Genomic DNA, 26,486 nt, shown 5'->3' on the forward strand with positions numbered 1-26,486 from the left:
GAATCAAATGCTCCTAACTTGATGTGTATGAATGATATTTGCATGAATGCAGAATGTCATTTTTCGAGAATGATCTCTTTATAGTGCTTAGGTTGTCATCGCTTGTTGCTCATCGAGGTTCTGGCACTGATGTGTTACCAAGCATTCTTGTTCAGCTGGTATCTTTGGCAAAAAATTTGAAGAAATAGTCACAATTTAGACTATTCTTTCTCAAATGTTTCCAACCTTTTGGTTTGGGTTAGTTCTAACTAGTGGTCTTATTTTAGGTCCCTGTACTATTTAGAAGCCTTTAAGAGAAATATGCAAAACTCTTTTTACGTGAATATTAGGAGTCCATTAATCGTCATTTCAATAAGAAGTGCTTGAAAAAAATTGTAACAATAGACAAGATTGAAATTTAACGGAAGCAAAGCTCGAAATGAATGGGATTAATCAAAATAGAAAGTTTTGCTAAAAATACAAAGCGGATAAGATGAAAGTTGGTGCCTCAGATATCGCAGCACGAGCTTCTCTGCACAAACTTCTTGAGGACCATTTTGAGCTCAATTATGTGTTTAGGGGATCTAGAGTACTCTGTCGATGCCCCAAGATGTAACGTTCTTCTTTTTGAGGAGACCTGACCATCACATGTTAAAATTTCAATCCATATTTGAGCTGCCTCTTTCCAAATTTTCAACACAAATCCCTTTGGTCTCAAGGTGCCCTTTGCGGGTTTTCGCCTTGGTCTCTCCCCTTTTTTTTTTTAGGCAAAGTATTTCTTGACCAAATCTGAATTCATTGGATTAAGTAGGTTCTTGCCATCCATCACGGTCAATATCAACGCTCCTCTAGAAAAGGTCTTCTTTACCACATAAAGTCTTTCTCAGTTTGGCATCTACTTTCCTCTGAAGTTTCTTTTGTATAGGGAGGATCTTTTTCAATACTAGGTCTCCCTCGTGGAATTCTCTCGGCCGAACCTTTTTGTTGTATTCTCGCATCATTCATTTTTGGTACATCTGACCATGACGGATGGCTTTCAACTTTTCTCTTCAATCAAGTTTAGCTGATCATAGCAGGATTGGATCCATTCTGCTTCATCCAACTTCAATTCTGACAAAACCTGGAGAGAAAGAATCTCAACTTTAATGGGCAAAATCGCCTCCATTCCATAAACCAATGAGAAAAGCGTTGCCCCGGTGAAGGTCCTGACAGATGTTCGGTAAACATAGAGAGCAAATGGTAACTTCTCATGCCAATCTTTATAAGTCTCAGTCATTTTCCCCACGATCTTCTTAATATTTTTATTGGCTACCTCGACTGCACCGTTCATTTTTGGGAGATACGGTGACGAGTTGTGGTGTCTAATCTTGAACTGACTGCAGACTTCTGATATCGTGCTGTTGTGCAAATTCAATGTATTGTCAGATATGATCATTTCTAACATTCTATATCGACAAATGATTTCCTTCTTCAAGAATTTGCTAACTACTGACTTTGTAACATTGGCGTATGAAGCGGCCACTACTCACTTGGTAAAGTAATCGATGACCACAAAGATGAATCGATGCCCATTTGAGGCTTTTGGCGAAATCGACCTAATGACATCCATGCCCCACATAGAGAAAGGCCATGGAGAAGTCATAACATGTAGAGGCGAAGGATGTACATGAATTTTATCTCCATAAATTTGGCAGTTATGGCATTTCTTGGCATAATTGCTACAGTCTCCTTCCATAGTGGATCAATAATACTCGAATCTCATAATTTTCCCGGCCATTGTGAAACCATTAGCATGTGTTCCGCAGACACCCTCGTGGACTTCTTCCAAGATTTTCTTAGCCTCGATAGCGTCTACACATCTTAGTAGCACTTGATCCTTTCTTCTTTTATATAGGATCTCCCCATCCAAGACATAGTTATTGGCCAGTCTTCTCAACGTCCTTTTATCATTCTCAGTAGCTTGGTCAGGGTATTCACGATTCTTCACATATCACAGTATATCGTGGTACCAAGGATGATCATCATTTTCTTCTTCTTCTTCGATGTTGTAACAATGAGCCGAAGTCTTATAAACACTCATCTGGATAAGTTTCACATCCTCTTGTTTGTTCACATTGACCAAGAAAGCTAAAGTTGCTAGGGCGTCAACCATCTGATTTTTTTCTCGCGGGAGGTAGCAGAAGGTGATATCATCAAACTCTTTAATTAATTTAAGGACCAACCTTCGATAATCGATCAACTTGGGATCTCTCGTCTCTCATTCACCTTTGAGTTGATAGATCACCAGCGCAGAATCCCCATATACCTCTAGCACATTGATTTTGCATTTTATGGCTGCACGGATACCCATCATGCATGCTTCGTATTCTGTCATATTATTTGTGCAATCAAAATCCAATTTACTAGTAAAGGGATGATGATTTCCATTTAGGAACACCAAGACTGCCCCGATCCATTTACCCACAGCGTTTGATGCTCCGTTGAAGTTTAGTTTCCAAGGATGGCCTTATTGAGGGTCTTCTTCAGTGGTGGAAACATACATTAGATCTTCGTTTGAAAAATCAAAGTTCAAAGGCTCGTAATCCTCTAGAGCTCTACTAGCTAGAAATTCTGCTATTACACTTCCTTTTATAACTTTTTGATTCACATGGACTATATCAAATTCAGAAAGCAGGATTTGCCATCGGGCCATCCTTCCATTCAAAATAGTCGACTCCATCATGTACTTTAAAGGATCGAGTTTTGAGATGAGCTAAGTTTTGTGGTAGAACATATACTATCTTAATCTTCGGGTTGTCCATATTAAGGCGCAACACAACTTCTCAATTGGCGAGTATCTTGTCTCACACTCAGTGAACTTCTTACTGAGGTAGTATATCACCCTTTCTTTCCTTCCTGACTCATCGTATTGGCCCAGCACACATCCCATAGAATTCTCGAATACTGCCAAATACAGTATTAGTGGCTTATCTAGACTAGGTGGCGTTAGCACCGGGGCATTGAACATGTATTGTTTGATCTTGTCAAAAGTCTTCTGGCACTCCTCATCCCAAACACCTGGATTGTGTTTCTTAAAGAGACAGAATATGGGGTCTCATTTTAATAGTTAGTTGTGAAATGAATCGGGCAATGTAATTTAGTCTTCCTAGGAATCCTCGAACTTCTTTTTCAGTGCGTGACTGAGGCAACTCCTGTATAGCCTTGACTTTATCCGGGTCAATCTCAATCCCCTTTTCGCTGACTACGAATCCTAGCAGTTTTCCTGACCTGGCCCCGAAGGTACATTTTGCTGGATTGAGTTTTAGCTGGAATTTCTTCAACCTCAAGAATATTTTTCTCAAGACTTGCACATGCTCCTTTTTTGTTCAGGATTTGGCGATTATATCGTCAACATAAACTTCAATTTCTTTGTGCATCATATCATGGAACAGGGTTACCATAGCTCTCTGATATGTAGCTCCTGCGTTTTTCAGTCCAAATGGAATCACCTTATAGCAAAATGTTCCCCACATAGTTACAAAAGTGGTCTTATCCATGTCTTTAGGATGTATCTTTATTTGGTTATATCTTGAGAAGCCATTCATGAAGGAGAATAATGAGTAACCTGCCGTGTTGCCCGCTAAGGTATCGATATGGGGCAATAGGAAATTGTCCTTCAGGCTGGCTTTGCTCAGGTCCCTGTAATCTACTCACATTCGTACTTTCCTATCTTTTTAAGGACGGGGATGATATTGACTACCCATTCTGAGTATTTGACCACTTGTAAGAAACCAGCATCGAATTACTTCTTGACATCTTCTTTTATTTTTAGCAAAACATCTGGCCTCATCCTTCAGAGCTTTTGCTGAACTAGTTTATACTCTTCTTTTATGGGGAGCCAGTGTACCACGATATCGGTACTTAGTGTAGGCATATCTTGTTACGACCATGCGAAGACATCTTTGAATTCTTGGAGTAACTCAATGAGGTCTTGCTTTGTCTCTGCGGCAATGCAAGCTCCAATTTTCACTTTTTTTTTTCCTTCTTCCAAGATCTTAATCTCTACTGACTCTTTGTGAGGTAGAATCTGATTCTCCTCTTATTCTACCATCCTTAACAAATCAGAAGATAGGTTACAATCTTTGTCATCTTCAAAGTCCTACGGTTCCTCTAAACACATATCTTGCTCAAGTGGAGATTCTGAGTTAGTAGTAACGTCGCTCATATCATTGATATCTAGAGACCTCCCTTAAGTAATTCCTTGCTTCCTACTTTGCGTCCCCTTCTAAGTGCCTCCTCAAGTGTTTAAATAGGCTTTAGAATGCCTAAGAGCCCCCAAAATTGGCCTTTTTCGACTAGGGTTATACTTGGACTCGGCAGGGACACGCCCGTTCTCTCTCCACTTTAAAAAAAATTTAAAAAAAATCATTTTCACCTCCACTTAAAAAAAATCAGAAAAATGCTTTCTCCCCTCTTTCTCTCTCAGCCCCTTCTCCGGCCATCGGCCGCCGTGCCGATCACTGTCCACGATGGTCGAAAAATAGCAAAATTTTCTTTTTTTCGGCTATAAAAAAAAGGTTAGCCGCCTCTTTTTTCTTTATATACATATAAAAGAAAAAAAAAGATTCGTAAAAGAAAAAAAAAGAACCTTTGTATGTTTTCTTCTCTACGTTTTGCTTCTTTTTTTTTTTGAACTCTCTTCCTTTTTTATTGATTGTTAAAAAAAAAAAAAAACTTTTTACATGGATTTTCTTATGGCTTTTATAGCCAAAATACAACTTGCATTGTACTGTTTTTGCCGCTTTTCTCGTTTCTTTTTGCAAGTGCAAATGGGCGGTGAAGCAGTGGTGGCGATGGCGAGGGTGGTGTGTGATGTGGTCTGATGAGGCCTAGGGTAGGGTTAGGGGTGGCACTAGGTTTTCTAAAAATTTTAGGGTTTTGGGCTTTTTGGGCCCTTAAATTTGAGCTAGGGTTCTGTTTTGGGCTGTTTGGATATAAAATTTCTTGTAAATGAACTCTGGACCATATTATTTTTATTTTGGTTTTTTGGTTGGGCCCGGGCTAAAATTGGGCTTTACAATTATTATTATTATTTATATTTAAACAAACACTTTCTTTAAATATAAATTAAAAAAGCAACGGTTTTTTCACCTTCCATTTGTCACATGGCACACATCCAATTGTTCCATTTCTCCCTCTCTTCTCTTTTTGCATTTCATAAAAAAATTAAATTTTAGTTTTAATCCTTTTAATATGTCTAAATTTTAATTTTAATTTATATATTTTAATTTTAACATAATTTGATCCTTATAATTTTAATGTTATTAATTAGTCCACTTGACACATTTTTTGTAGGTATTTCTTTTTTTTTAAGTTATAAGACAACCCTTATATAATGCTAAAACTTAATATTTAATTTATACTTTTTAATTTAATTTGATTCAATATTATTTTTATTATTATACGATTTTTATTTAAAATATCATAATAGTGAATTTAGTAGAATAATTTTAATAGTGGTGACTCTTGTACCTAAATTTTTAAATTCGAAAGTAGAGAATTAAATTCTAAACATACGAAATGTATATAAACTTAAAAGCATATTTTAATATTTAATATTTTATTTTATAATTTCATAAAATAATTAATCAACCTAAAAATTAGTAGAATACAAGTTAGAAGAGTGAAGGGATTATTCAGGATGCTTTAAAAAAGGGCAAACGACAAAGACGAATGAGAGTCTTATGTGTGTGAGTTTTCTATATATATATAGAAGAATATTATTAAATAATAATATGATTTCAAAGTTTTGGATAAATGTGATTAATAATTTTAGAAAATTTCTTAGGATAAATATTAAATGATTTTAAATTGTTCTTCCAAATTTAAATTATTACTCGTTAATTTTGTTTGTTTATCTTATCTATATATATTTTTTAGTAATTTTAAAAGATTAAAATTATATTATTATTTATCTAATTACTATCATTACTCAATATTTATTTTCTTTTCCGGAAACAATGTATTGTTTATGTTCATTTTACGGTTCATAAATATTGATCTTTTCGAGAATTATGACTATTATTGTCACTCTCAATAATATTATTTCTAAAATTTGAACCTAAATCCTTCTTTTAAAAGTGTAATATATTTTACAATTATACCCAATAATTATTGATATTATTCACGATTTCTTTAAATAAATTTAATTTTTCACAAATATTAAATTACAACATTAAAAAGAAGCTTCTAAGTTTGACTTTATCACTTTCTTACAAATCTTGCGTATAGGGAATTTGACTGCTTATATGTTGCTAAAATTTGTAGGTTTTAATTCAAGGAAAATCCAGAGATTTTTGGGGTCAAACTTAAACTATATTTTTTGAAATGATTGACGTGATCGTCTTGTGATAAGTTTTTAAAATTATGATTGATCGTACTTGAAAACTAACTATTATCACGATAAAGGCAAGCACATCTATCGAACAGTAGTATAGTTTATAGCAAGACCGGAATGTCGAACCCACAGGAACTAAAAGTACTAGTATTAACCTTCTTTTTATTATCTAGCCTAAAAATAAGGGGATTTATTTTATCTAAACTAATTAACTAAACTAAGAATGCACAGAAAGTAAATTGGGGAAATACTTTTGGGAAAACTGATTGATTTAGACAATACCCAAGAGAAAAATCCACCTAGACTTCACTTGTTATTTGACTCTGAATTAGACGATTTATTCATTTGACTTGATCCGTAGAAATCCCTAATTTATATTATTATCTCTCTCCAGACTAACAACGTCTAACCCTAGGTTGATTAATTGAAATATCTTTTATTAGGTTTATTCATTTGACTTGTTATTAGGTTTTTTGTCCCAGTTTTTGTTTTTTTAGTTCAAACTAAGAGTTTTTTTGTCGCTTTTATTTCTACAAGTGGAGTCTGTCGTCTGTGTTTCTGGCCATCAAACCTGCGTCCATGGAGACTGAATTAGCACATTTATCATTAAATGAGGAAAAGGAAGAAATGCTGCAGATCCAGGTAGATCCAAGCACGGTAAGAGGAGTGAGAGAATTTCAGCTTGTGGGATGTTTTTTAACTGCCAGTATAATCCACTTTCCAGCCATGAAAAGTACTATGGCCAATCTGTGGCATCCTGTTCATGGGGTTCAAATTCGAGATCTGAGAGAAAAAAGGTATATCTTTCAATTTTTTCACGGTATGGATATGGAGAGGGTTTTGAAAGGTTCTCCTTGGACTTTTAATAATCATTTATTGATACTTTATAAATTGAAAAGGGAGGAAGACCCATTAAGAGTACCTTTAATTTTTTTCCCCTTTTTGGGTCCAAATTCACGGCGTCCCAATAGGGCTCTTTTCTGAAAGTTTAGCAATGCAATTAGGGAATTTTGTTGGAACTTTCTTGGAGTATAATGGTTCAAATCTTGGGAAGGAAAATCGTAATTACATGAGAGTAAGGGTACAGATTGACATTAGAAGGCCTTTAAAAAAAAGGAAGAAGGTCATGTGGTGCGAGAGATGCTCGTATGTTAAATTTCAGTATGAATATTTATCACTTTTTTGTTTCTATTGTGGCTGATTGGGGCATAGTGACTCATTCTGTGAGGAAAAAATGATGTTAGGGGTAGATACTGCTGAAGTGGGTTGGGATTTATCATTGCAAGCACAATCCCGAAGAGCCTTATCTATGAATAGTATATGGCTTCGGGATGAAGGGAAAGGGAAACGAAAAGAAATTTGGGGGGACAATCGATCTTTGGGGCTCAGATTCTGGGATGGGGATACTAAAGGCAAATGTGGGAAACTTATTGATCCAATTTTGGGATTCAATATTGAAGGAGGAACGTCACCTTTATATCACAGGCAGGAGAATTCTTGCTCTGATTAGATGCAAATGGCCATGGAACATGATTTAGAAGATGGAATCTTAGTAGGAGAGGAGTGGAAAAAATGAACAATGGGGGAAACGGGAGATCCAACTGGGAAAGAAGAGAGTGGCAATGCAATGACAAGGAGTAAGTGAACGGTGGAATTTAATATTTTGTCATCGGTGGTTGCCAAGAGGCAAGCCGACCGAACACAATAAAAATCTTAAGCTAGAATGTTTGTGGTTTGGGGAGACCACGAACAATTAGAAGACTTCGACATTCGCTGAAGATATATAATCCCCAAATAGTCTTCTTTATGGAGACAAAGCTTAGTAAGTGGCAGATGGAGCGGGTTCGTAGAAGTTGTGGTTTTGTGAATGGTATTGAAGTTGACTCAGATGGTACACGAGGAGGATTGTGTTTAGCCTAGCGGCTAGATGTAAATATAACTCTCTATACTTTTTCCAAGAGGCATATTGATGTGATAGTTGCGGATAAGGAAGACAGGAATAATTGGAGATTTACAGGATTCTATGGATCTCCTTATGCGCCAGATAAGGCTGACTCATAGGCTGTTCTGAAAAGGCTAGCTATTGAAGTAGATATTCCTTGGTTCGTTTGTGGAGATTTCAACGAGATTATGTATGGTTTTGAGAAAAAAAAAAGGATTGCCTAGAGATGAAAGACGGATGGAACTATTTCTAAGAACACTGGAGGAATGCCAACTTCATGACGTGGATTTTTGTGGGAATTGGTTCACTAGGGAGAGAAGTAATTTACCGGAGACGAATATTCAAGAATGATTAGACAGAGGGGTTGCCAACACAGAATGGATTGATATGTTCCCGGAGGTGAAAGTCCAACATTTAGTGCACTTTTTTTCTTATTATTGTCTCCTTCTTATTAATACAAGAATGAATGAAGAACGCTTGAAGGAAAATGGCTTCAAATTTGAGGCCTGGTGGTCTTTAGAGGAATCTTTTATTAATGAAGTCAAATGTTTATGGGAGGAGTCTTCAGGGGAATTGTTACAGAAGCTGGAAAATTTAAAAAAAGGTTTGAAACAGTGGGCAGGGAAAATTCATATGAATAGGAGAAAGAAAAAACAGATCCTTACGGAGAAATTAGCACAATTGTCTGAAGCTAAGAGAGATGATGTGAATTTAGCTGAGCTGATTTATACGAAGATTAATTTAAACTTGGAGATTGACAAAGATGAATGTTATTGGGAACAAAGGGCTCGTCTTAATTGGCTGAAATTCGGCGATAAAAATACAGCATTTTTTCATAGTCATGCATCACAGCGGTGAAAGTTGAATTTTATTCATAGATTACAGAATGAAGATGGACGAGAAATGGTGGTACTACAGGAAATAGAAGGCGTTGCTAGATATTCAAGGTTTATTTTAGGCAGGAAGTAGGAGAAATTACGACCATTTGTTATCCGAGATTTAGTTTGTATATTCAATGAAGATAATCAGAAGCTTACAGTAACATATACCAAAGAGGAGATTACAGCAGCAGTATTCGACATGGGGCCCACAAAGGCACTGGGGGAGTATGATTTTCCAGCTCTTTTTTATCAGGAATGCTAGCATATTGTTGGAGAAGATGTCACATCTTTTTGCTTACAAATTCTTAATGGGGATATGGAGGTTAGTACTGTGAACTCTACTAATATAGTACTTATTCCTAAAGTCACCAGCCCCTCAGACATGACACAATTTTGGCCAATTAGTTTGTGTAATGTGCTCTATAAAATTTTGGCCAAGGTCATAGCTAATCGTTTACGGGGAGTCATTGGAAAATGTATTGATGACACGCAAAGTGCTTTTGTGCCAGGACGATTAATATCAGATAACGTGTTGTTGGCATATGAAGTATTGCATAAGTTAAATACGAAGAGATCAAGAAAGAAAGGGTATATAGCCGTTAAGCTGGACATGAGCATGGCATACGATAAAGCTGAATGGATTTTTATAAAGGAAATTATGCTACAGATGGAGTTTGATACGAATTGGTTGATGCTATTATGAAATGTGTATTAACGGTCTTTTATTCAGTAGTTATAAATGGGCATATTAGGGACAAATTTTTCCCAACCAGAGACCTTAGACAAGGTGATCCGTTAAGCACGTTTTTATTTCACTTATGTGGGGAGGGCCTATCGAGTCTACTGAGACTAGCAATGAATAGCGAGCTCCTCAAGGGTGTTAGGGTTAGTAGAAGCGAGCCACAGGTATCACATCTTTTGTTTGCTGATGATTGTATTTTATTTGGGGAGGCAACAAGCAAGAATGCAACTTTATTCAATGACATTCTGCGGGAGTATAAATTTTGTTCGGGTCAATGTGTTAATTTCAACAAATCAACAGTTTTTTTCAGTAAGAATACCTCGGAAGAAATCAGGGGATTGGTTAGTAATTTACTGGGGGTCCACAGTTCAAACGAACCAGAGCGTTACCTTGGGTTGCTAAGTATGGTGGGTAGGAGGAAAAAATGAATCTTTTCAAAATTTGAAGGACCGTTTTCTAAAATGTATTGATAATTGGAGTAATCAGTTTTTATCTCAAAGGGGAAAGGAAGTATTTGTGAAGGCCATTCTACATGCAATACCTATTTACGTGATGACTTATTTTTTATTGCCTAAGACCCTATGTGATGAGTTTGAAAGTATTGTTGCACAATTCTGGTGGCAGAAGAGCCATGGAAAAAGGGGTATCCATTGGTGTACTTGGAAAAACCTTTGTGATTTAAAAGAAAACGATGGTTTAGTTTTTAGAAATTTTGGTCAATTTAATATTATGTTGCTAACAAAACAGGGTTGGCACATTATTCAGTATCCAAATTATTTATTAGCACGAGTTTTAAAAGCTAAATACTTTTCGAACTCAAATTTTCAAAATGCAGAGTTGGGCAATTTACCTTCCTTTACCTGGAAGAGTATTTAGACAGCAAGGGGCTTCTCCAAAAAGGGCTGGGCTGGAGAGTGGGCAGAGGAGATAAAATCTCTATATGAGAAGATAGCTGGATTTTGGGGATTGATACAGCTGATAAACATAGCAGTCATAACAATGGGGATTTACAGTTAGTTTCAGAGCTTATTGATAGCGCAAATAGGAAATGGACAACAGGTTTGATTAATCGTACCTTCCAAGAGGAAGTTGCTCAGAAAACTTTGCAGATCCCTCTCGTAGAGACCGACCATGAGGACACGCAAGTTTGGAAATGAGAGTTATCTGGTAAGTTCTCGGTACGCAATGCCTATAAACTATTACATAATGCTAGCTCGGATCCTAGGAATTATTTATTACAGACCGAAATGAAAGAATTTTACAGGAAGCTATGGAGCCTACAGCTACCTCCTAAAATTGTAATCACTATTTAGAGAATCTTCTGGGATTTTATTTCAAATTTTGCTAATCTCCGGTATAGAAGAGTAATTTCTAATGATAGATGCCCCCGAGGCTGTTCCTGGGTAGAAGACAACCTCCATATCTTCCGTGACTGCCCTACAACAATAGAGGTTTGGGGAATAGTACACTTATCTTCGGTGGTTAATAATATGAACCAAAGTATATGGGAGTGGCTAACCTGGGTTTTCAAGAGAGGTAACGACATCCAATGCAGACTTTTCTATTATGCTTTATGGCTCATATGGTTCTCTAGAAATCAGTTCGTACATGAAAGGAAAAACACAAGTAGTGAGTTAGCGCAAAACATATAGAGGTCTCTGGCTGAATATGAAGTGGTAAGAGAAATGAAGAGACCTTTAAATATGAATAGACACTTAAGAGCCCAAGAAGATATACCGAGAACGACGATCTATTTCGATGCAGCGTTCGATAGTAGCAATTCTACATCTGCGACAGGTATAGTGATTCGGGATCTAACGGGGAGCCTCATGGCCTTAAAGTCCATCATCCACAGTAGTATCTCCTCCCCATTTGCAGCAAAAGCATATATATGTTTAGAGGGTATAAAATTAGGGATCTCACTAGGTTTACAATCGATAAAAATCATGGAGACTCTAAAATAGTTATTAAGAAATGCCAAACGACTTCACCGAATAAATCTGTGATTGAAGCCATTATCAACGACATCCAGAACAAAAAAGGGTGTTTTCAAGAGATTATTTTTCAGCATATTTATAGATCGAGGAACACACAAGCTCTTGCTGGAAGGGAGCCTACTTACCTGATGGGAGAAAAACTGAATCGGCATGACTTTGCTTCAGAGAGGTACTAGTCAAGGAACCCAGACTGAAGAGTTTTTTGAGGAAACCGATTATCAATAGAGAGTAGCAGGTATAGCTTATCTTTTTGGAATCTGCTAGTGACAAGAACGAATTGGACTTTGGAAATGACAGCTCAGGAGCATTAATGGTATCCAACCGTTTCACATTGACTAGGGTGGTTTTTTTAGGTTTCCTTTTTTCATTTTAATTTTGATTTCATTACCTTTCTGATTATCCATTAGGTTACATTTTATTGCTGGTTGCATTATCAAATCAGATAGTGAGGCCGGTTTTTTGTTTTCTTTAGTTTTATTGCTGTAATGGGCTTGGGTCTAAAGATCTCTTGGATCTCAAGTTCTTTTTCTTCTTTCCTTTCAAAAAATACCCGATCATTTTAATATAAAAAAAATTAATTATCAAACCCTCAAAAAATAAAAAAAATAAAATCAATTAAGCCTTCCATATCATCATTTTTTAATATCATCTTGCCATGTCAACTACCACATCATCATTTTTCCACATCATCTGTTACATCAACTTACCATTTAACACTTAACGGCCTGTCAAAGGCTTGAACGAAAAAATGAATTCAAGAGGCTTAATTGGGTGCACTTTTAGATAAGGAGCTTAATTGATTTTTTAATTGTTTTCGAAGGACTTATTTAGTATTTTAGCCTAATTTCTAAAATCAAAGGCATGTTAGATATCTATAAACAATATTAGATATCTCAAAATATTTTTAGGTAAAAAAAAACAAACATGATTAATAAATATAATATAATGTAAATTTAAATAAAAGGTCGGAAGAAAATTTTAACCTCCAACCATTAATGTTTTTTTTTTTTAATTTATTTTATCGGTACTTCTATGCTCTTAACAACTCACTTAGATGATGTATTGGAACATTCCTTACTTAGACTGACAATGATCTCGGATAAGTGGTACTACAACCGATGCCCGGAAGCATCAATGATAGAACCAACTTCGAAGTCGTACTCTAAGAAACTTGTTTCTAACTTTAACCAACCATAAATTTTAATTAAAAAAAAATTCTACAGCTTGGATTAAACTCAAATTAACATCTTTGTCTAAGTTGAATAGGTATTGTACTTAAGACATTGTAATATTGATACCAAGGGGATAGAGTCACATTCTTTCGCCCTTGGTGGATTCACCAGAAAAATTCATCACTACTATCCTTCACAATCACAAAGCATTTAATTAACTACAAAATCAAAAAGAGTTTACACATATATTAACAGCTGACCACTATCTATCTAAACACAAAATACAATGAACAAAAACACTGTCCTACCCCCATGTTCTTCCTACCACTGCTTTTCTAGTTAGTAAGCTTGAAGACCTTCGCTCTTTTTCCAGCAGTACAAAAGCAATCTTCTCAACCATATGCATCCTCAATCCGAGAGGATAAACTAGTTTCTGCAGTTTCATCCCCACTGAAGCAACTCGGTACATCCATGGAAGGTCTACATCACATCAAATGCAACAAAAAAGATTATGAAACCGCAAATGCATTTCAGAAGCATATAGAACAACCAAACTCCTAAATTTAAGTCCCAAGATGAGGGAAAGGAAGAAACCATCCGGAATTTCCAGGCATTCCAAGTTTATGATGTCTCGGATGGTTGGCAGTAGAACTGTAGAAGTTATTAAATGCTTCTTTTTCTCCACTTTACAAGACCACATACCACAAACATCCCCCTCCCCAAAGACCACCGGACATGCAAAATAAATAAGAAATACGAAGGCATGCACACTTATAATGGCACAAAATCACTGTGAGAATGGAAATACATAATCAGTTTGGCCAAAGGAACAAGAGTTACTATGTCAGTACTGCTCATTTCACAAAATGGATAATACTATGTCCGATGATTAAATACAAACTAAATGGAACACTTCAATTGAATTGACCTTATTTATGTTCCACACGATAAACCTGTTATTTGCAAGTATAAATATTAACCCACATTAGTTTGTTTTAGGTCTAAATTTGTAGTTTGATATGTTCAGAACCTTACATAGAGCTATATTATGGACCTTCCTTGCTTTTCCTCAACTACCAAAATGCTTGATTTACTACCAATGATTTCTAAAGTTAATCCCATAAAGTAATAACTGAAGCAAAGCACCATCAAAAGAAAATATCAAAAAAAAAAAAAGAATTATTATGCACAACAAATAGCCGCAAGCATACAGAAAAAGAAAACACAATAAAGAATAAAGAGGAACATGCAAGATTACTTAAAAAGAAATGCTAGTATATGGACATGCAAGATCACAATAAAGAACAAGCAAAAACCCATTGGCATGTGCATATGCCAATGAATAGATAGATTAAGAAGGTAAAATTACATATTATACTGACCCTTTACTTGGATTTGTCAACAGATGCAATCTGGCATGTGATGCATTTGCCACAAAATCTTTTTGAGGAAATTCAAGATCAACCCGTTTAGCAACCTTCAAATATGAAAGAGGGCGTCACAAGAAAAAACGATGTGATATGCATACTTGAGCAAAAGTCAACTAAAGCTTAAACTTACGCTCAATTCATTTGTTGCATCAATTTTTACTCTGACAGGGTAATCCTTTCTCAGCTTCCATTCTCCAACAACGTTCTCCACCTGCACATAAGCAAAAAATGAAAAAGGAAAAATTTGAAGCCAAAACATTCACCATGAAAACTGGTAAATGACAAAACATGTAAGCAGAAACTATAAAGTCAATAATGACACCTTTTCCATCCTTGCAAATGGCCCTCTCTCATTACCCAAGGACTCACTGCACGCGCGTATGAAACTTGAAGTTTTAGGCAGGTTTTTGGCTTTGGGGTCCATGTGGATATGATGAGCATCATGTAACCCAGGAATTTTTTGTTCATTAGTAATTTTCCTACCATAGGGACCAGGATGGTTAGAACAAGAATCCGGCACCATCCTTTCAACCACAAGCTTAGAGCTCATCCAACTTCGTTTGCAATCACTGATAGCAGGTTTGTCAGCATAACCTTTGTAGATATCTAAAGGAAAGTCCTTGTAGGGAAAAGGGTTCGAACAAGAAAAAGAAGGCTTATATTTCGGTTGATGATGACATCTCCAGTCCTGGCTTTTGGACCCATGCACAGTGTTAAAGTTTGCACCCTCCATGTATGAGTCCTGAAAACTCAACATGGTATTATGTACTTCATTTATCTACAATGGAAGTAAACAGAAAAAGATGGATCTTAAAAAAATCACTTTTGAATAACATATCCATAAAAAAAGAGATGATATTCACTTTGTTAAATGTGACTTCCCATCATAAGTAATGTCAAAATAGCTCCTAATTGAAAGAACTAGAGTGACTTTCATGGTCCAAGTACAAAGTACAAATAATTGAAAGCTACATCTATAATCCATTATATTGCTGTTCAACTAAAAGATCCATATACATGTGTATCTTAAAGAAATCTTGACAAGTGTAGAGAATTTCTCTACCTTCCAAAGTAATTTTAGGACAATTTCTACTTTATTTCACAACAACAAATAGTGGGGCCAGAGAAAGTTGCTTAAAACTGAAAAGCTTGTACCACTTTTTCTCTACCTTAACTGCTATAAACACTAGCAGCCTCTGAGACATATAGTCCATGAATAATACACACAGCCTCCATTATCAAAGACAATACCCCAAATTTAGTTCTCTTTCAACAGGATTGCAAATGGCACCTTAGGAAGAAATAGCTTAACATAATATTTAGCTCAAATACTGATTGAACTAGTACAAATTAACTCTCAGTTATTGTGACCACTGTTTAACAGGGTCTTAGAATTACAGAATATAATATAAATATAGTTTGGGTGTCCATTATGTATGCTAAAACTTTGAAAAATGCATCAAGAATCCACTTACAATCTTAGGCTTCGACTGCTTCATCACTCCAGAGATATCTAAACAATGGGGCTGTCGGGAATCTCTAATATTGATTGGCTCTGCCATGCAATCAATGGAAGATATAGATGAGTTCAAATATTTCAAGGTTGAGGATAATCAAAGTTAAGCTTCAAGACTACAAGGGAAGCATATTAGCAAGAGTGTGCTCTCTGTTAGACTTGTCAATTCTGACCCAAACTCGATAACTTGACCCATCCAATCCGGACTCAAACCTGATTTAATCATAAAAGTCATCCCAACCCCCAATTGATCTGAGCCCAAAATGATCCAAACTCGTAATGATTTGACCTGAGAAACCTAAACTTAAGTGCCCTGAACCCGCAATTGATTTGAACCCAAAATGATCTGGAAATTTTAAATCCCAAACTAAGTTGGAAATTGACCTGATCTAGATTGACCCGACACAAAACCAACCCAACCGGCCCAATTGACAGGTCTACCCTCTGTTGATAGAACCAGGACAACAGGTGTGGAGGTAAGGAGCCAAAGGGACTCACATGCAAACAAAGGTATACCTAGGAGAGGATAGTGCAGAGCTGTGCCAAAGCAGCTATCTCTCACTACTGCACCTTTTTATGAATATTTCATGCTTTTACACCTTTTTGTGAATATTTCATTCTTTGAAGAAGCTTGTTCTACTAAAGCAGACACTTCTGATTTAGACTCAAATTTATCCATTCTTTTTCATTCTCATTTCTGAGCCACAAACCTAGGACTGTTATGATTATTCTATTTGCAAATCATTTTTAATTAACCATTGATTGATGCATTTCTGACATCAAACTCCAATTGAACCTCTCGACTCTTAAACTTTCCACTTACCACAATTCAGTTACCAGATTGGTTTCACTTTTAAACATTGTTTCTTTGCTTTGGTCACTTATATGACTTTGCAATTACAAAAAGCTTTCTCAAAGTATAACAAAATAAATGGTAAACAGCTGCAACAGATGACTTTCAGGATTAATGCATCCCATACTCCCAAAAGCAATTTTCATTTCAATTATACTTTCTCAGACTTTGCTTTTTGTACGTAAGTTTATCAACAGTGTTTTTAAATGCATTTGAAATGCACAATGAGGTGTGCCACAAGTTAAGCCTTTGAAAATTGCAGCAAGATGTCAAATATACACCTCATAGGAATATGCCTTTCTGACAATCATAAACTTCGCCGCAGGGCTTACACCTTTTTTCCACAGACAGGGAATGCATATGCCATTGAAACATTATTCCTCTGCAGTTTTAACTCTCATCATTAAATAACTTGTAATAAAGACAATAAAACAAGAAAGAAAGATGCTTTTGAAATCAAAAGGAGAAATCCATGGAAACAAAAGAAAGACCAACGGAGAAAGGAAGGAGGTAGATATGAGGGTAAACAAAACAAACGGAGATAGAGAGATCAGAGCAGAAAAAATAAAAAAGAAAAAGAAAGTGAATGGGAGATTGAAACCATATGGGAAATTAGCTACTTAGTAATAAAGAAACATCAAGGAACAAAGTACATGGAATAAGAAAGTAAACATTCAAGGAAGGAGATGGAAAGGATTAAAAGATAAGATACAAAAGTATACATATGTGCAAACAGAGAAGAAAATAGAGAATAAATAATTCTAAGCATCTGGACTAAAATTATTTAATGGGATAGTCATGATGGTTTAAATTATCATTGATATTACTTGAATTAGGGTCTAGGCTTCTTAGCGGGGAGCGATAACTTTTTTTTTTTTGTAGAACAATTTGTTTTGTTATTTATAAACTGCTATAAAATTGTAAAAATCATTATCTAAACATTAAAAATAAAAATAAAAAACTTGTCCACAAAGGGACAATGCCCCAATGCCTTAGGGCTTAGCCTCTCTCTCAAAGACTAAAGAGATTTCTCTTATGCATTTGCTTCTGACATCACCATGATCAGCACAGCAAATGCCTAAAGGCAGTAGAAAGAAGTTCAATCTAACAATTATTTTCTAAATTCAGAAGCTAATAAATGTTTAGCAGACAGAAAAACAATGCAACAAGCAATAAAAACAAAGAAATTTAAGCAACTTGTCTGCCAGAATTCTTTCATGATTCTATGAAAATTGTCAATATATCAAACAGATCTGGGTATTAGGCTTACCATTGACTGGATGGCTACTTGGGAACTCAAATGCACCAGGAGGAAGTGGATCAAATTGAATTCCGAGCACTGGACCATCTTCTCGATAATGCCTTCCCATCTGCCTCTTGACAGCAGTAATAACAGGATTCTCACTTTGACCCTTAACCTTCAAATATCCAGATGGCTTATAACCTATGCTTTTAGAACTCGAGTTTGTCTGCACAATTGCTCCATTTTGTGTAGGTTTAGCTGAAATGTGCATGTCATAACGATTCCCAACTTTCAAGAAAAGCTGATCGTGCAAAGACAGACTACTTTCAGAAGATGGATCCTCCATCTGAACGCCATATGGATATTGATGACTTCTACGCTCGTATGTGAGGTCAGCAGCTGGAAACCCTTGGCCATGAATTATTCGACTTTCTACCTCCCTCAGATCAATATATCTGTAATCTCCCTGCTTAATACTGCCACAAGAATCTTGCCTGAGCCCGCTAACATGATCCTGGATAACACCACTGGAATAATCATGTTGCCCATTAGCGTAGCAGTCATCTCTCCTTTTGTCTTTTAACCTTCTGTGACAAAACCAACTAGATATCTGCTTTTGTGTCAACCCTAATTGAACAGCCAGTTTTGCTTTCATTTCATCTGAAGGAAATCTTTCCTCTGTAAAAGAACCAAAAACCTTTGGAAACAGAAAAAATAAAACATTTCAATTAGAAGACAAGAATTATTACCTTTATAGAAGTTCTCAAGAACTATAACCTGGGCTGGTGTTTTCACTGCTCTTTTCTTATTCACATCCAGAGAAACTTTATCCTCTTCAATCTGCACCTGACCTGAATCTAAAACGATAACAAAGAAATAGAAACAAAAGTATTAGATATGATAAAATTAAGTATAAAAGTGAAAAAGATTAGTTAACATGCTGCTATGCTTAATAATAGAAATCAGAGTTGTCACAGATATTTATAATGGATTATTTTCTATCAATGAGAAGAAGCATAATGGGTCCTAACCAAATATATAAAATATTGTAAAACAATGAAGAGGCATAAAATATTGTAAAACAATGAAGAGGGAAACTCTGCTGAACTAAAATCTCATCCAAATAACTGAGTCTGATGAACAATTTTACTATACTCCTTCAACCATTTGTACAGCTTCACATTTGTCAGATTATACTCTCCACAATCTCACTTTTACATGCAATGATCCTCTTGATATCTCTATCATTTTCATAAGGTCCTCAAGTTACAACACCTTAAGAAAATCTTAAGTAAAATAACTGCCCACATCAGCTAGCTCTAAAAACCATTTCTAGATATCATTGAAGACCAGTAAAAACCATTACACTAGAAAAGGAAGCACATTTAAGGGTGGTATAACAGAATAGGTTAATTTTCTTGTTACAACCCATCAAATCTTACCTCCTCCAACTCATCTCCAACATTCATAATAAATAACCAACAGAAAAAATAGCACTTAAGAACAGGCACTGATAGTCCATACCTCAGGGATCTTGCTTTTTTTCCTTCCAAAGAAACATCAGTCAATTTTTAATTTTTTTCCTTCTCACTTTGCTTTCTAGGTCCAAACAATAAAAAGTACATGTCTCCATTTTCAAGATTTTCCAAATCATTATTGTAGCACCAACATTAGTAACTTTCAAGTTCAGCCATTTTGGTAGGATAGGGTTTAGAGTACAGAAAAACAACAATATAACCCCATAAAAATTAGAAAAGAATGGAGGAAATATCCTAACAAAAGAATGGATTTTATGGCCACAGTAACATATGAAAAGAACCAAGGAACATAAGTTCATCTGAAAATTCAGCCTCCTAACGTAACTCATGGTAAGCTTCAATTTAACATACAGATAATAATACAATTCAACCTCCGACCAACTACATGGTCTTACAACAACATTGCCTTCCTAAGCCATTAACTTATGAAGTTTCTTGAAATTGATGTTACCTAGTATCTACTTCCACTGGGAAACTTTTGCTTTACCAACAAAGCTCTAGCACATCTCAACCCATGTTCTAGAGAAATGACCTTTAAAAGTCCTTTAGGAACATCTTGAAGTGAACAAAATGTTCATATTCATGGATCATTTGCAGGTTTATTGAAGCATAATTTCTCATTTGACAGACAATTTCTCCAACTATGGAACAAAAGAAATCAGCTTATACAGATGACTGTTAACACCAACAGCATGATTCACAGAAGATGTTACACATTGATACATCCCTACCAATAAAAAAATATTCCAAGGTCCATTATAGAAAGGTGCTTTCAATCCGCAGTTATAAGAACATTCCAAAAGAAAACATGCAACCATTAGAAACAAGGACTGGAATATTCATGGATCAAGTAACTTATAGCATAAGCAAAGCCATTGAAAATTTTGTATATTTTCAAGTGATAGAACAAAACTAAATCCTCACAAAAGCAGCAGTCAGAATGAGTTAGGTAAAAGGTTAGGATCTTGCCTCCCTCAGTTTGAATTTCTCTCTATGTCCCAAAACAATATTAAATCATTGAAAGAAAAAAATGCAAGCACCGGAGACTTTTTTTTTTTTTAGTAAAAAGATAGCTAATACTTTCTTTTTTTCATTTCTGTTGGGAAAAAAATCAAGTCTAGAATATTATAATTCTTCCTCCATTTTCTCAAAAACCAAACAGCCCCAATGACACGTTTATTGGCCAGAAATCCCTCTAAGCATGCAACTATCTGACATATTACCGTCAACCCACACTTAAGAAGCCAAACTTGTGAACAACCCAAAAAATCTCAAAATTGAAAGCAGCCATGAATAGAAAACTAAAAACCCAAATCTTAAATGGTTGATCTAAGATTGAGAAACGAAAGCATCTACCTCCCATTGTTTCTGACATATATATATATATATATATATATATATATTCTGGTCTGGGAACCCTTTGCTTTTCTTCAACGTTTTGTCCTTTGATTCGACCTTAAAAAAGAAACCTCCATTATCGCAAAGCAAAATCTGGGTTTTCAAATGCAGAAGCTTTTACGATTCCAAGGTTTTTGTTTCTTTTAATTGTTACATTTAAGTTTACGTTTTAATTAAGTTTGTAATGAGAGAGAGAAAGGGAAAGGGAAATTCTGGTAGAAGAATGAGAAAACAAAGAGATTGCTTTTGGGTGCAACTTTCTGTTTTATTTTTGGTGTCACTTTCCATATTGCTTATGTGATTCAATTAGAGTAGGATTTAATGTTTGGGGGGTTTTGTTTGAATTAAAACCCAGTTTTGGGGTTTTCTTTTCTTTTGTTTTTTAAAGTTATCTCTGGTTTTTTTCCCGGAAAAATCAAATATAGTTGTCATAACCAGTTGTAAAATGAAAGCAAAATCAAATCAGTCTCTTATTTTATTTGCAATTTGTTTCGGATCTTTTCCTCTTCAATTAAATCCGCAAATATGTCTTCAAATCTCAAACCATAAATTATTTGTAATCCAAATTCAAATTAAATATCACTATATGCCCCATATTTAAATCTAAATTCTCTAAAATTAAATTTTATAAAATAAATAAAAATTTATTCATAACTAAAGTTTAATCCAAACAAACTAAATATAACAATTTCACAAAATTTAAATATTTAAACATAAAATTTTCAAACAAATTAAAACTTAAATAGCAATTCCAAAAAACTTAATATCTTAATAAATAATACTTAATATTGTATTCCAAAAAATATTATGCAGCCAAATCTTTGGGTCGACAATTTGAGAATCGAGGGCTGGAGGTCTTTACTGGGGAAATTTTTATTTTTGGACTTTGGAAATTGGGAGTTGAGGGGTTGGGAATCCATCGAAGCTCTCTTATGGTTCTAGCTCTAAAGAATTTTTTTTTCATTAAAAATTATATAAAGTATAATAATATTTATTTTATAGTATTTGAATTTTAATATTTAAAACTATTCATTAATTAGATTTTAAATTTTAAATTTTAAAATAAATTTTATTTATTAAATTATTGTCAACGGGTCCACTATTTAATATCTATACTTATAATTTTATATTAAACTCTTGATTGAGTTGGTAATGAGTCAACTGAACATAAATATTAATGTAAGTGTTTTGGTCTTTTCATGTTTCTTAGTAACATAATACTTTGACAAGATTTGAACTTAGGGTTTAAGATCATAAATATAACTTAGAAGTTAGTGTTGGAAAAAATTTGATTTGAAAATAATTTTATTACACTACGGAAAAATAAAAATTAAAAAAAGAGTCAGTTTGTGATATTTATAACAATGAACTTTTTTTTAAAAAGTGCTTGTGCTTTGAGCGAGACAGATCATTGACTTTCCTAACTTTCAACCGAATGGTATTTTCCGCTATTCTCGTACTACTAATCGCTTCGAGTATGGGTTCGAATAATTTCGAATCAAACATAAAATCAGAAATAATTTTCTTACTTTCAGTAGGGAAGTAAATCTCTCTCTTATAAAAACCGATAGAATTGTTATTCCCAGAAAATAGAATTTATACTTAGAAATAAATTTTAACTATTTCGAGCAAAATAACAATATCTCAAAATTGTGTGTTACAAGGAGCGATAGAGAAACTCTAGTTGAATTAATAGAAATACAAATAATACTTATTTAATAGAAAAACTGCAACAGCCCGATTTAGGGCCAAAACGGAACAGTGGTTTCAAAACCACGAATTCGAGGTTGAAAAAAAATTATTTTGATTAAGTTTTAGTGTTTATATTATGATTGCATAATCGTGTGAAAATTTCGTTGCGAAATTTTATCGATTGGGTGTTTAATTTGACGTATAGGACTAAATTGAAATAGGTGAAAAATATGTGTGTTCATGTTCATAAAGTACTTGATTGAAATGGGGGTTTTAAGTAGAGTTCCTTAAATGGAAATTAGACCATTATACTTTATATGGACAAAAATTTGGACATGGATGGAATTTTTAGAAAGTTTAGTAGTAAGGGCATTTTGGTCATTTGCATAATAAATGAAATAAAATGGGAAAAATAACACAAAAATGTGTTCATCTTCATTTAGCTTGGCGAAACTTGCATGTTCTCCATAGCTAGGGTTTGTTTCAAGCTTTCAAGCTCAATAGTAAGTGCATTCAAGCCCGCTTTTAATGTTCTTTACATTTTGAAATCCTCGTAGCTTCGGTTTACCTATTTCTACCATTATTTCGAGTTAGGGTTTATGTTTAAAATTTACCCATGAATGATATGCATGTATTTTGATGTTTGATGGTAGAATATGAATGTTTGAGGTTAGGAGAACGATCTTTTCTAAGCGATTTTAGCGAAAACGAGCAAAACAGTATAATTGGTAAAAATACCTCACGCTCATAAGTGCATGTTAGAGTGAGAATTTGATGTTGTCATAGAAGAGAAAATGATCAGCATGTCATAAAACATAAGAATAAGGGCTGAAATTAAATTTCCGAGCCTAGGGGAAAAATCATAATTTTGTAAAAGTTAGGGGGCAAAAATGTAATTTTTCCATAATGTGATTTTTGGATTGAAATAAATAGTATGAGTATTAAATAAGCTAAATGTGTTGTTATAGATCAAGAAAGGCGTGGAATCGACCTCAAAAGGGGGAAGGAAAAGGTTTTGGACTAAATTGCAAAATTTTCATATTTTGCACCGAGGTAAGTTTGTATGTAAATAATACATTAACTTCATTTACATTTTTATATTTCAGCCTATTATATATATTTTAGCTGATTTTGAAGCATAAATCGACTATTGGAAGAATGAAAATAAGTAATAGAGAGAAAAATCCCGGTTGAACATTCGGAAAGATTGAATAATATAGATGAAGCGTAGCTAGGTCACATGTATGGTGCTGAGTGCACATCATGTGTACAAGAGAGATACGAGATACTATGTAGTAGCTAGGTCACATGTGTGATACGGGATGTATCCCATGTAGACAAGAGAGCTACGGGAGAGATAAATGTAGCTAGATCGCATGTGTGATTCCAAGTGAAGGACACCATGTAGACAAGAGAGCTATGAGATAAATTGGCTAGGTCACATGAGTGGTACTAAGTGTTCACCATGTGTACAAGAGAGCCGAATTATATGAAATATGATGGTGGGGCTGTGTGCTGAAACCATCAAGTATCGATGATTGATCCGAATTGTTCAACGGGATGGTTTTAAGGTGACATTGTAATCATGGACCTATACTTGTGATGTATGAAATCTGGTGAAAATGAATTGTGATATGCATGTTAAAATGTGGTTAATACAAAGAAAGTGTGAAAGAGTGAAAGAGTGAATTAGCAATAATACTGTTTTGGACAATCACAGTGACGTGAATTTGAAAAATCACCAAAAATAGTAGGAATTTAATTAGAGGCTGAATGAGATATGAAATTAAAGCTTAATGAGTCTATTCCCATGTAAAAGAAACAGAGCAAGTAAAGGAATTCTATATTTTGAGATATTTATATTTGTGTGTGACTCGCTCAGAATGACTATGTGATCCCCTATTCTAACTTTGAAAAATCAGTAAAAATTGTACAAAACAAATTAAGAAATATAGTTTATATTTCTAGATTCCTTATTGAGTATAGTTTTAAATGAAACAGATTTCATGGATATTTGAATTGTGTACTGGGAGAAATTCAATTTGTAGTGGACAGAGGTCAGATCAGTCGAGCTATATAACAGGGGAAACTTTAACTAATAAACTGTACTAATTGGATAGACCAAAAATTCTAGAAAAATTTTAGTAAGAAGTAATATGAGTCTAGTTCAGGAAAATTTTACGGATTTGAATTTCGAGTTTTGTAACTCGAGTTATGATTTATTTAGTGAATATGACACAGGAGAGATAGCTTGACCAAAGTGGAGTAAATAATAAAATTAAAAAGTAGATACACTTGGGTTATTGTGTAAACATATTAAATTCTTTATTCATTATTTATATACTTGCTTACTAAGCTATAAGCTTACTTTCTTTTCTCTCTTTTGTCTTATAATGTCGTCCAGCTTGCACAGGAGTCAAGGATCGTTGAAGATCTGCCTACACTATCAATACTTTTGGGTATTTGAACTGAACATTTTGAATTATGGCATGTATAGTAGACTTAGTTATTTTGTTACGTGTCATAATTGTCTAGGTTTAAAATATTAATTATAGTATCTAACCGATTATTTTGTACGAAGCCTTTGAAATTGGCTAGTATTGTTAAAGGCATATGTTATAATGATTCATGATCTAATTGCACGCCATATTTTTGTCTCGGTTTTATTAAATAGTATGTACTATGATTTGTTAATACCTCATACCCTGTTCCGGCGACGGATACGGGTAAGGGGCGTTACAAAAACCAATCCCTAGTTGAATTAGGAGAGAATGGCGACTAACTCTAGTTAATAATAGTAGGGTTGTCGCCCCACACACTTAGGGGTTTTGTGCCTCTCCTGTACCAAGTCCAATTTATGTGTTTCTAAACTTTTAATCCAACACTTTAAAATTTAATTTAACCCAATACATGTTTTTTATTTTCCAAAGTAAATATTATTTATTAAATTAATTTTCTAATTAAATAATTTTTAAACTCAATTCTAAAAGAATCTATAAGAAACTACATTTTCCATTCAATTTACCATAAAAGAATCTATAAGAAAATATATTTAATTTCTACATTCAACGGAATTTACAATAGCTAATTAATTTAATTCTATTTTCGAACTTCAATTATTTAATTAAATAACAATTTATATACTTAATTAATTTAATTAATTTAAATAAAAATTATTTAATTAATTTGTAAAACTTAATTAATTCTCGGTCATTTATATACCTAGTGAGAAACCACATTTATTTCCAAATGTAACTCTAACTTTATCATTTTATCAATTTACATTCATTTGATTATATATACAATTCATTTTTGTTTCAATGAGCTAGAGGAGAGATCAATTAGACATATGTAATTAAAGTTCAAATGATTTATAATTAAGTTCTAATTAAAGTTCAAATGATTTATAATTAAGTTCTAACTTTTCACCTATTAATTATAAACCCATTTAGTCACAAAGTCGTTCCACTATAGTATAGTGACTAAGCTCTCCTCAATTACATACCATTATGAAAGCTACACAATCATTGCTCGTCCAATTATCTTGTCATAAGTGTGTTACCCTTATAGGATATCCTTAATATCTTTGGGATAAATCCGTTTTCCAATATGATCATATTTTATCTCATGGTAACTATTACATCTTTATTTATGAAAAGTCAATTACTATCAAGTAATAATTAAGTCATGTATCATAAAAACAATAGACCCGTGACCACATTTACTT

The 26,486-nt window shown here is 34.3% G+C and overlaps 2 protein-coding genes across 3 annotated transcripts; one reads left to right on the forward strand and one right to left on the reverse strand.

Annotated features, from left to right (window-relative positions):
- Window positions 1-8,759: 8,759 nt before the first annotated feature.
- LOC108478236 (uncharacterized) lies at window positions 8,760-9,155 on the forward strand. Its single transcript, XM_017780676.1, has one exon. It carries the CDS (start codon window positions 8,760-8,762, stop codon window positions 9,153-9,155), a length of 396 nt encoding a protein of 131 aa, XP_017636165.1.
- Window positions 9,156-13,115: 3,960 nt separating this feature from the next.
- On the reverse strand, window positions 13,116-22,031 carry LOC108484940 (uncharacterized). Of its 2 annotated transcripts, none has more exons than XM_017788892.2 (8): window positions 21,026-22,031; window positions 18,881-18,988; window positions 18,159-18,809; window positions 15,995-16,074; window positions 14,842-15,261; window positions 14,650-14,730; window positions 14,472-14,566; window positions 13,116-13,569 (listed from the first exon to the last, which is right to left on the reverse strand). In XM_017788892.2, exons 1-8 carry the CDS (start codon window positions 21,042-21,044, stop codon window positions 13,482-13,484), a joined length of 1,542 nt encoding a protein of 513 aa, XP_017644381.2. In that variant the 5' UTR covers window positions 21,045-22,031; the 3' UTR covers window positions 13,116-13,481. The 2 variants fall into 2 exon arrangements, with proteins under 2 accessions (XP_017644381.2, XP_017644329.2); XM_017788840.2 differs by having other exon boundaries at window positions 14,842-15,297.
- Window positions 22,032-26,486: the final 4,455 nt, after the last annotated feature.

This window comes from Gossypium arboreum, chromosome 7 (assembly GCF_025698485.1).
Source record: "Gossypium arboreum isolate Shixiya-1 chromosome 7, ASM2569848v2, whole genome shotgun sequence".
Lineage (NCBI taxonomy): Eukaryota > Viridiplantae > Streptophyta > Magnoliopsida > Malvales > Malvaceae > Gossypium > Gossypium arboreum.

Bases quoted from the DNA above. Each gene is read 5' to 3' on its own strand.
- LOC108478236 (XM_017780676.1), top strand. From the start codon at position 8,760: ATGAATGAAGAACGCTTGAAGGAAAATGGCTTCAAATTTGAGGCCTGG.
- LOC108484940 (XM_017788840.2), bottom strand. The intron at 18,810-18,880 runs GTAATAATTCTT...GTTCTTTTACAG, and splicing joins TCTTGAGAACTTCTATAAAG to AGGAAAGATTTCCTTCAGAT. The intron at 16,075-18,158 runs GTAAGCCTAATA...ATTGCATGGCAG, and splicing joins AAGTAGCCATCCAGTCAATG to AGCCAATCAATATTAGAGAT.